The sequence below is a fragment of the Gekko japonicus genome, unplaced genomic scaffold (genome assembly GCF_001447785.1).
Source record: "Gekko japonicus isolate JY-2015 unplaced genomic scaffold, Gekko_japonicus_V1.1 scaffold5008, whole genome shotgun sequence".
Lineage (NCBI taxonomy): Eukaryota > Metazoa > Chordata > Lepidosauria > Squamata > Gekkonidae > Gekko > Gekko japonicus.
Window position 1 is genome coordinate 22,764 of NW_015170420.1, and position 11,686 is coordinate 34,449.

Here is an 11,686-nt window from a genome sequence, read left to right on the forward strand (position 1 = left end):
AATTTCAAAAATAATTTTGTCAAAGAGGTTCTGGAACTCCGCTCCGCTGTGTTCCCCCAGAAAAAAAGCCCTGTATCTTGTGCAAGAAAGATGTCCTGTTGCCTTTTAATTGCTAGTTGTTTTACAGTGAAGACTTAAGCAGAGTTACACCTTTTTCTGTCCTCTGAAGTAATTGGACTTAGATAGGTGTAACTCTGATTAGGATTGCACTGTTAGAATCCTAATGAATAAACTTTTTTGGTAGCACCTTAGAGACCAACATAATTTTCTGGGTATAAGCTTTTGAGAGTCAGAGCTCCCTTCAATGCTTTTTTTTTATTTGAATGAATCAGGCATCAAGCTGTGCCACAGTGGCTGCACAGCAACTATTAAAGGCATTCCCTCCTCCTCTGGAGCCATGAGTATCTTATGTCCCTGCATTCTTTGACTGAAATTCGGTGAGCGTTCCTAGAGTACCTTGCAATGTATTTTGTTCCTCAGTCCTTTTCAGAAGATCGATTTTGGTGCTCCAGCCATGCATAATAGGACTGTGCACGACACTTGATCTTCCCAGTTTGCGTGGTCACTGATCTGAGAATGATGTATTTTTAATGTACATACAGCTTTGGTAACTTCAAAAAACTGGGGTTTTGTTTACATATATATACCAAAGCTCAATATACATGGAAAATATGTGTGTTGTCCCAGCCATACAAAATGGCAACTTCCCGGTTGGCAGGAGCTGGAACTAGAGATGGGAGCTCACTCCATCATGCGGCAACTTGGGTCTCGAACTGCTGAACTACTGACCTTCCACAGCCTGCAGTTCAGCGTCTTAACCACTTGAGCCACTGCAGTTCCTAGCACCTTAGAGACCAACATAATTTTCTGGGTATAAGCTTTTGAGAGTCAGAGCTCCCTTCAACAGATATGGTATCTGACTAAGCTAGGGTTACCAGGTCTGGGCTGGAAAATACTTGGAGACTTTGGGGGTGGGTCTGGGAGAGGGAAGGGTTTGGGGAGAGGAGGGGAGGGGCCTCAGCACAGTACAATGCCATAGAGTTCACCCTTTAGATCTGCCATTCTCTCCAGGGGATATAGCAAACAAACAAACATTGTGATAAAAATGACAATGACATTTAATAAACCTTATGAACATCAAATTATATTACAAATGAAACTTTTATGTTATTACTAAGGAAATTCTAACATTCTCAAGGAAAAGTCCATCATCCTCAATGAGCACCCGCTTATAAACTTATTTCACCACTCTTTCTCAGAAGATGATAGATTTTTCTATATTCTGCAAAATGTACTGTCCAATAAATATACAGCACAACAGTGTCTCTATACTGTATAAAGGTAAATGTTTCCCTTGCTTGAAAGCCAGTCGAATCCGATACTAGGGAATGGTACTCATCTCCGTTTCCAAGCCAAAGAACCAGTGCTGTCCAAAGATGTTTCCGTGATCATGTGGCCGGCATGACTAAATGTCGAGCTGCACAGAATGCTGTTACCTTCCCACCAAAGTGGTACCCATTTATCTACTTGCAATTTCTTGCTGGGGCCAGAGATGGGAGCTCACTCCGTCATGTGGCACTAGGGTCTTGAACTGCCAAGTTACAGACCTTCTGTATGGCAGCTCAGCATCTTAATTTCTGAGCCACCATGTCTCCTTCTATACTGTATGTTCATTTATAAATACAGTTATACAGGGCTTTTTTGGTAGAAAAAGCCCAGCAGGAACTCATTAGCATAACAGGCCACACCCAACAGCAGGAACTCATTAGCATATTAGGCCACGCCCTTATGTTAACAGAAGTGTGGTCATCCATCCACACCCACCTTTTGCTTCTGTTTACCTTGTTTGTTGCAAAACCCAGGGCCTTTTTTGTAGCAGGAACTCCTTTGCATGTTAGGCCACACACCCCTAATGTAGCCAATCCTAATGAGTTTCTGCTGTTGGGTGTGGCCTATTATGCTAATGAGTTCCTGCTGGGCGTGGCCAACTCGGGAGCCAGCCGGAACTCCGTTCCTGTGCGTTCCTGCCCAAAAATAGCCCTGCAGTTATAGAAACATGAAATGAGACGTGATTGATTTCTTTATCACCCCACAACCACTAAGAAAGCCATAAACAGGCATAAGTCGATGTCCCTCAAACACAATAGAATAGCAGCTCCAAATGTAGTCTATTGCAGAGTTCCGATGAAAATGCCATCCAACCTGCAGTCTGTAATTTGTAGCCTTTCCTGATGAGACTCCTAGGTTGATGATTCTCATTTCTGTTTTTCATCAGAGTACCATTACAAGTCTATGCAAGAAGCTTGAGTCAGGAGCCTAATTGACACACTGTGCTCCCTGGTATTGCTTAAAATAAAATGAAGAATGAATTCAGTAGGATAGACCTGTATTCCCTTACTGTTGCCTTCTAGTGTAGCAGTATAGCTCTGACTTCACTAAGCTTTTCTCACTGAGTTTGCAAACTAGCCAAGAGTTCAAGCACATTTCAACTGTCTATGAACTCTGCTTCAACTTACTTTCATCTTGGACAGTTAGTTGAAACAGTTACAGAAAAAGGTAGACCAACTGCTTTTTAATAGAGGTTAACAGATGTATCTCAGATGCAGCTACTGATAGGCTGATTTGCGCTTATGTTGCTTATCTCATATTTAGTTATGAACCAATCGTCTAGATGATATCACCACATTGCGATAGACCAGATTTAGAAAAAAAGATGACTGGTATTTTTCTATAAATATGCACACCTGTGACAAGCAAATCAGATTTCTATGGATGGAAGTCTCAGAAAAAAATTAAGTGAGATTAATGGGGTTAAATTCAGGGTGGGAAGGCGCTGGCTGGATATTAGGAAAAACATTTTGACAGTGAGAATTATTCAACAGTGGAATCAGCTGCCTAGGAGAGAGGTGGTGAGCTCCCCCTGACTGGCAATCCTTAAGCAGCGGCTGGACAACCACTTGTCAGGAATGCTCTAGGCTGATCCTGCACTGAGCAGGGGGTTGGACTAGAGGGCCTGTACGGCCCCTTCCAACTCTGTGATTCCATGATTCTACTTGGTGGGTAACCTGGGCTTTTTGTTAGTCCTTAAAAACAGTGAGACAAACAGTTGAAACCCAATTTGCTTTCAAAACTACCATTTGCTGTACTTGTAATCAAGCTATGCTGGGTACTCTGATAGTTTTAGCATTTACCTTCACAGTAATTGTAGGGTTAACTTTTTCATGTCTGCACTCTTTTCTGTCTTGTTCATTAAAGAAAACAACTTCTTATCTCAATAAAAGTTTCTACAGGTACTCTGGTTGGCTGGTTCTGTTCAAAAAGCCGTACTCACCACCTTATTCTTTTGTATTATCAGGATTAAGAGTTATTAATTTGATAAATAAATCCCAAAGAACTCTGTCGATAGGCACAGCCTTTCAATGTGTTCAGGTCCTCTAACTGGGTGAGGGAGGGAATCTCTCACTACACTAGTATTAAAAGGGTCATATCATTGAAATCGCAGGAGGTCATAGCCCCTCTGTATACTGCCTTGGTCAGGCCACACCTTGAGTACTGTGTGCAGTTCTGGAGGCCTCACTTCAAAAAGGATGTGGACAAAATCAAGAGGGTGCAGAAGAGAGCGACGAGGATGATCAGGGGTCTGGAGACTGAGTCCTACAAGGAGAGGCAAAGGGCCTTTGGGATGTTTAGTTTGGAGAAGAGGAGATTGAGAGGGGACATGATTGCTCTCTTTAAACATTTGAAAGGCTGTCATTTGGAGGAGGGCAAGGAGCTCTTCCAGTTGGCAGCAGAGGAGAGGACCTGAAGAACTAGAAAAAATTTTTTAATATATGTACAATTGAATTTATACACAGTGGTTTATAATCGTTTTTGCTCCTAAATATCTTAATGTTGGTTGGAGGGTTAGATTTGTATGGTTTCCTGCTTTGTTGTATGCAGCTTGGACTGCCATTTTTGGCTGAGAACCCAACGGGACCTACTCTCAGGAGCTCCCAGAATTCTGCCCATACTAGTAACATTTGAAACAGCTTAGGGATATAAAGGCTGCTGGCAAATGCTTTGGAAGTCATAATTAGATGTTTGTTTTCAGTACGTTCTGTGAAGAACAGTATGTCGGCTTCCAATTAGATGACTTGCAGCCTGATCCGATGAACGTTAATTCAGCCGTAAGCCCAGGACTTTATTTTATTTTGATGATGGTAGTTATTGGTTTTGCGTACCAGCACGTGTTTTTTTTTGGGGGGGGGGCTTCCCCAAGTCCTGATCCTTGTGAACTGGCCTGCCCCACTATTCCAGAGAAAGAGAAAATGAACCTTCAGGAACAGCTGAGTAGTGATCTGTAGATGGAGAGGGGATTGGTGGAAATCAGTACAACCTTATGTATGAATGAGTACAGGAACTTTGGGGGGGGGGGTTAAACAAAAGAAAGGAATGTGTACATCTCACTGTGTTCAGCAGGGCTTCTTCTTAGATGAATGCCCTCAGGATTGCAACTTCAGTATTCCCAGGTCTGACTTTACCTCAGATACATAAGGATAAATGTATAGCATTTATGGCCATGAAACTTTCTGAAAATACTGGACTTGATGCAATATTCTTTGTATTGGAAACCTTTTTATAGACATTCAGACAGAAATCATCACGCTGGTTAAGGTATTTTATACATCGGGCAAAAGACTTGTTTCATTTGATTTAGCTTTCCATTGTACGTTGCCATTTGAATCGTTTGAATTTCATGGAGAATATTAATACATTTGGCAAGGTCACTAGTCCTGCGATATCCTTTTATCGTTACAGTAACCCAAGTGAGTTGGACAAGCAACGCTTTGCTTGTCAACTGTTTGTGTACTTATTTTTTGAATGTTTGCTTTGATGCGTAGCCCAGTGCCATCATAAAAAGTTGTTGATCTTTTAATCCAGTCAATTTCAAATCCCTGCATGGTTATTTATGAGAGCAGAGGTCCATCAGTGGCTATTAGCCACAAGGTATAGATAGGGACTCCGGGACAAGTGATGCTCTGTCTTCTTGGTGCTTGGGGGGGTCAACAGTGGGAGGGCTTCTAATGTCCTGGCCCCACTGGTGGACCTCCTGATGGCACTGGTATTTCTGGCCACTGTGTGATACAGAGTGTTGGGCTGGATGGGCCTTTGGCCTGATCCAACATTGGCATCTCTTATGTTCTTATGTTCTTAAGTCTTACTTTTTTTCCCCCAGAAGGAGCCCTAAAATGCTATTAGAACCAGCTCCATCAGGCATCAGAGGATATTATGTTTCTCTAAAGACAACTGTTCGCTGGAAGGTCAGAAGAGAAGGTGAGTCCTTCATTGTTCTTTTCACGACTCACTGCAAATATCTTAAAAAAAAAAAAAAGATGTGTAGTCAAAACTGTGCCCTGACCCGGATGGCCCAGGCTAGTGTGATCTCATCAGATCTTGGAAGCTAAGGAGGGTCAGTCCTGGTTAGTCCTTGGATGGGAGACCACCAAGGAAGTCTAGGGTCACCAGGCAGAGGAAGGCAATGTCAAACCATCTCTGTTCGCCTCTTGCTTGAAAACCCTACAGAGTCGCCATAAATCAGCTGTGACTTGATGGCACTTTAGAGCAGTCAAAACAGAGAATCGAGACCCCAAAATATTAACCTCCTTAGCTGCTAAATTACCAATTATATCTGACTGAAGAGTATCTTTAATAATAACACTTTGTCTCCTTCCTTCTATTTTGCTCCAATTGCTATCAATTTAAGAACAGGAAGACTACTTTCATTTGGAAATATAGAAGGGAGGAGCTGCCACTCGATACACAACTCAGGCTCCGGTCACACGGGCAGGAAACTGCGGGGGGGAAGCGTGGCTGTTTGCCCCGGGGCAAACTAACGCGCAGTTAAGTGATCAGACCTCCTGTGGAGGTCCTGTGGAGGTTCGGTGGGTAGGGAGAGGTGGCGATCACAGGACATGCCTGCGCGCAACGAAGAAGCGTGCGGTGCGGCAAACTGGTTTTCTTTTTTTGTGTACACAACAAATGTACATGCTCCATTGGTTGCATGTGCGCATCCACGGAGACTTGGGGGGGGGAACCTTTTTTGCAAGGGGACATGGGCGGGCGCCGGATGCCACCGGAAACATGATCAGACGCCCGCCCTTGCCCCGCGGTTTCCGGAAACTAATACCTCCGAGGTACTGGTTTTTTGCTGTGCGTTTTCGGCGGGAAGCCTCAGTTGTGCCACGGGAGCTCTACACTTCCCAGATGTGGCGGTGAGATCGCACCCAGAAAATCCACCTATCTTTCCTCTCTCTAGCGTGCCTAATGCTCCGTGTGACCGGGGCCTTAGTTAAGCATACAAGAGTGCTTGGATAGGATCCCCTTCATTTTAGAGGGAAGAGTCTCCATAAGGATGGCACAAATATTCTTAGGGTTTGCCAGCTGGAATGCCAGTCAGATGGGAGACCACCAAGGAAGTCTAGGGTCACCAGGCAGAGGAAGGCAATGTCAAACCATCTCTGTTCGCCTCTTGCTTGAAAACCCTACAGGGTCACCATAAATCAGCTGTGAGTTGATGGCACTTTAGAGCAGTCGAAACAGAGAATCGAGACCCAAAATATTAACTCCCTTAGCTGCTAACTTACCAATTATATCTGGCTGAAGAGTATCTTTAATAATAACACTTTTGTCTCCTTCCTTCTATTTTGCTTCAATTGCTATCAGTTTAAGAACAGGAAAACTACTTTCTTTTGGAAATATAGAAGGGAGCAGCTGCCACTCAATACACAACTCAGTTAAGCATACAAGAGTGCTTGGATAGGATCCCCTTCATTTTAGAGGGAAGAGTCTCCATAAGGATGGCACAAATATTCTTAGGGTTTGCCAGCTGGAATGCCAGTCAGCCGCATCACAAATTACAATCATAAAAATGGTGCAGGGAATGGTGACAGTATGACCCTATAACAGTGCAAATGTAGACACTCATGGTACCTGATATTCAAACTCTCCATCTCAAACAGATTATAGATTGGGGTCCTCGTTACTTTGCCTTTGTCATTGCAAAATGACCAGCACTTTAGGTGGCTTGAAAGAAGGATTCAGCAAATGGATCTATCGATAGCTATCAACAGCCAGTGTGGTATCAGACTAGGACTTGGGAGATCTTGGCTCAAATGCCCACTCTGCCATGAAAGGTGTTCGGTGACTTTGGGTCAGTCACAACCTCTCTATGTAACTCACCTCCAGTGTGGGTGAAAAGGATGAAATGTAGAATGTTGTGTGAGCAAAATAGGGAGTGAAGAACCAGGTACAGCGCTCTGAGCTCACAGGAAAAGGGGCAGGATTTAAAAGTACTTGATAGTAGCCATGATAGCTAAATGGAAGGTTCAAGATCAAAGGCAGCATGCCCCTGAATCCCAGTTTTTGTTGGTCAAAAAATTCCATCATGTCTGGCTTGTGGGCTTCCCGAAAAATCTGATTCAACACAGCTAGAAACATGATGTTAGACTACATGGACCATTGTTCTGATGAAGCAAGGCTCTTCTTATGTTCTCAATTAAAATCTCGATAAGTAGACAAAATCCTGATAAGTAGATGATCAGTAAGAGACGTATCCAATGAGAGCAGTATAAATATCCTGTGTCACAGTTCTACCCAAAGAAACTGAAAAACTATTTATGGACAGCACCATTTTGGATGTCCCTGTACAACAGACAGATTTTTACTGAATTCGCCAGAATAGTGCAGATCCTGGCATCTCATGTAGTGGTAGAAATAGTTAGGAATGGGCGGCTGCCAGTTAAATTGCTCCTTAGATCATTCCATGCATGGAATGCATTGCCATTTTTAATGTCCTTGAAAAGACATGCACAGGCAGATCCCATGTAGAAGGGTAACCTTTTCTGTAATGTATTGAAACGATTACATGGGGGTAACCTTTTCAGTGAAACTTCTGTTTGTGTTTTGGTGGTGGTGATGGAGGGGTTGATGATATTGTAAAATCCTCAGCATTATGGAAATATCTAAGATCACAGGTCTGGGTAGATGACATTCATATGTATGGAGTATAGGAGATGACTATTGCCAATAGTGGGAGGGGGAACTGAATGTGAAGAAGAGTTATCTGATTACACCTGACAGATGTGCAGTAGAATTAACTTCTGATAAAACAATTGTTAGTATTTGATTCATGGATGGTGGAGACAGAGTAAATGAAATTGTAAACCTAGCTCAGAGACTACTCGCAAATGGTTTGTAGCAGGTCACGGTAGGAAATGTTTGTATGTAAGGAAATACTTTCCTCCAAATGTCTACTAGCATCTTCTAGGATTTCATTAAAACTCTTATGGAATGGATCGATGTATGTAGATAACAACAGGAGGTATTCAATCTCTCTTTTTTCTGGTGTTTGGTTTGAAGAAATATTTGGAAGCTTGATATAATTACAGATGCAAGGGAATAGTTTAACAATAAATCATTGTTCCTTCAGAACCTAGGAGAAGAATGATGAAGACTCAGTGGTTGGCTAGAAGACCAAGATGTGGAAAATGCTGAGAGAGGGACCACAGACTAGTATTATGACACCTGATAGGATGCCTAAAATTCCAGGACCAATCCCTAGAATTTTACAGTGGAGAATGAATTCCAAAGGGCCACTAATTTCAGATGCAAGGGAATAGTTTAATAATAAATCATTGTTCCTTCAGAACCTAGGAGAAGGACGATGAAGACCCAGTGGTTGGCCAGAAGACCAAGATGTGGAAAATGCTGAGAGAGGGACCACAGATTAGTATTATGACACCTGATAGGATGCGTAAAATTCCAGGACCAATCCCTAGAATTTTACCAGTGGAGAATGAATTCCAAAGGGCCACTATGGTGCAGTGATTAGAATGTTGGATAGGACAAGGGAGGCCCCAGCCTCCATTCAGAACAATAACAAGAATATGCGCCTTGGTGTTTAGTCATGCCAGCCACATGACCACGGAAATGTCTTCGGACAGCGCTGGCTCTTCGGCTTTGAAACGGAGATGAGCACCGCAACCCTAGAGTCGGATTCGACTGGCTTTCGAGCAAGGGAAACCTTTACCTTTAAGACATACCATGCAGATATTCATCTGAGTAAACAACCATTTCAAACAATTCCTTGATCAAAGCACTGATATCCTTCCCAGATGCTCATGCTTTCAGATCCCTATAAAATGCAGAAGTATTGGTGAAAATTTGAAAGCATAAGTAGCTGACAAGCAATTCTGTATGTTAAATCCATTCTTAATATTGAACAGAGAGATCCTAAAAGCCAAGCAATGGAAGTCAAAAAAGGAACAATTCCTCAGCTTCTAACATTCCATTGGGAATGCAGCTGGCATATTCCAAGGCATGAAATTAAACTAACGGTTCATGAAAAACAAAAATACAATGTTTTCATTCAATATCATGTACCACTGGAAAGACTATTTTCTGAGACTGGACACATTTTAAAAAATGCCCAGTTGTGACAATGTTGTCATCTGGTGTACAAATGCCTGGAAAATCAGTGCTCTGTTATAAATATTGCGGACAGATGTTGACTCTACACAGGGAAATGCTGCAAACATCTTTCCAAGCTGATAAGCAAAGGATTCAACCTGATACAAAATTCATATGAATCACCTGTAATATTTTAAGTGTATGCAGGGGTCATTTGGGGGGGGGGACGCAGGGGGACGCCATCCCCCCGGGTGAGGTGCGGGAGGGCGGGGCCTGGAGCTCCCTGCTGGTGCCCGCTGGAGGTCGCCGCCGGCTGTGGGGAGGACACACTTCCGGTGATGTCAGGGGGTGTGGCATATGCTAATGAGTTATGCTAATGAGTCCCCCTAGCTCTTTTTCTATGAAATGACCCCTGAGTGTATGGCTTCACTTTGGTTTCTCCTGGGTATCATCAGCTATCTCTGACATTAGCTCACCGATTTACCAGCTACACCTTGCAGTGTACAAGTGTCCACAAGATCCTGTTTTGCTATATAACCTAATATTCATTTCTTTTAGAGAGCAGAACTGTAGGCACAGGAACCCATGCACTGTCTGATATCATATAGCAAATCTTGCTCAGAAAAGACCAGTGAAACCATCTTATTTGAACCAGTACAATCTCTCCTAGTAAACATCTGGTTTCAAGGACATTATGAGGTGTAATATCTCGCACTTATCTTGATCATTTCATGGGTGCAGGTTACAATTTTATCATATTTCTTCCTAATTATCGACTTGTGTTCCGAGCCTGCAAAATTCATTTTCATAAAACGCAAAGAAGTAGGAGTGAAGCAAAAGATGTATTATCATTCTACCATTAATAATCAGGAGAACATTATCTCATATTCATGTTTTTGTCCGTTTTGTCCCTTGCTGCAGATAGTTGCACACCATGGGAAGACTTAACTTCACCAACCCCGTGAATGATAATGAGACGGAGCCAGAGATCTTCTTACTGACAGGTCTTTCCAGCCAGCCCCATATGCGTCTTGTGCTCTTCGTTGTGTTTTCTATCCTCTACTTGATCACCATCTTGGGGAATGGACTCATTGTCCTATTGACCATAGCCGATTCTCACCTCCAGACTCCCATGTATTTCTTCCTAGGAAACCTCTCCCTTGTGGATATCTGCTACACGTCCAGCACCATCCCACAGATGTTGGCCCACAGCTTCACAAAAAGACCCACAATCACCAATGCCAGGTGTTTCATCCAGATGTGCATCTCCCTCTTCCTTGGTGTGGCAGAATGCATTTTGCTGGCTGTCATGGCGTATGACCGCTATGTGGCTATATGCAGCCCACTTCACTACACGCTGATCATGAACAGAAAGATGTGTGGCTGGCTGGCTGCCATCTCATGGGTCTTGGCTTTCCTTCTGACCGTCGTACCATCCTTCGCAATGAAGATCCAACTGTGCGGTCACAACGTCATCGATCATTTTATGTGTGAGGTGCAGGCTGTTGTGAAACTGGCATGCTCAGATATCTCGGCAAACGTGGGCCTCATGTCAGGCAGCAGTGTTTTCACCCTCCTGGTACCATTTGCCTTCATACTGGTGACCTACGGACGCATTTCTGTGACAGTGTTGAGGATACGCTCAGAACAGAGTTGGAAGAAAGCTCTCTCTACCTGTGGTTCTCACCTGACAGTGGTTGGGATTTTCTACGGTACAGCAATGGTTATGTACTTGAGACCACAAAGCAGATCCTCGGAGCAGGACAAATATCTTGCCATCATGTATGTGGTGGTCACCCCCATGCTTAATCCTTTAATTTACAGCTTGCGGAATAAGGATGTGAAGCTAGCTTTGGGGAGAATAATGGGAGGGAAAAAGGGTACCTAAGGACTCTTAGATCTATGCCTGCAAATTCTAATACTCCTTTTGAGTGCCAGAGTTCCATTCTGACCTTCCTTCAGTGAGATTATGGTCGAGTACTATTGCCGTACTTCCCTCGTTACTGTTCAGGTTAGAACAATCATAAGCAGGGGTCGTTTCGTAGAAAAAAAGCTAGGGAAACTCATTAGCATAACTCATTAGCATATGCCACACCCCCTGAGATCACCAGAAGTGTGTCATAAGGCCACACACCCCGCCCCCAATGGTCCCGGCCACCACCACCGGCCTTGCAGCTCCACTGCCGAGCCCCATGAGGGGCCCGGTGGTGGACCTGCAAGGCTGGCGGGAGTGCAAGGA

The 11,686-nt window shown here is 43.5% G+C and overlaps 1 protein-coding gene across 1 annotated transcript; it reads left to right on the forward strand.

Moving 5' to 3' along the window:
- Positions 1-1,647: 1,647 nt before the first annotated feature.
- Positions 1,648-11,335, forward strand: LOC107116394 (olfactory receptor 13H1-like). The gene is made up of 4 exons (XM_015418295.1): positions 1,648-1,664; positions 5,216-5,300; positions 7,485-7,526; positions 10,430-11,335. Exons 1-4 carry the CDS (start codon positions 1,648-1,650, stop codon positions 11,333-11,335), a joined length of 1,050 nt encoding a protein of 349 aa, XP_015273781.1.
- The last annotated feature ends 351 nt before the right edge of the window (positions 11,336-11,686 follow it).

Bases quoted from the DNA above. Each gene is read 5' to 3' on its own strand.
- LOC107116394 (XM_015418295.1), top strand. The intron at 5,301-7,484 runs GTCAGAAGAGAA...ACATGATGTTAG, and splicing joins AGACAACTGTTCGCTGGAAG to ACTACATGGACCATTGTTCT. The intron at 7,527-10,429 runs GTTCTCAATTAA...AATGAGACGGAG, and splicing joins TGAAGCAAGGCTCTTCTTAT to CCAGAGATCTTCTTACTGAC.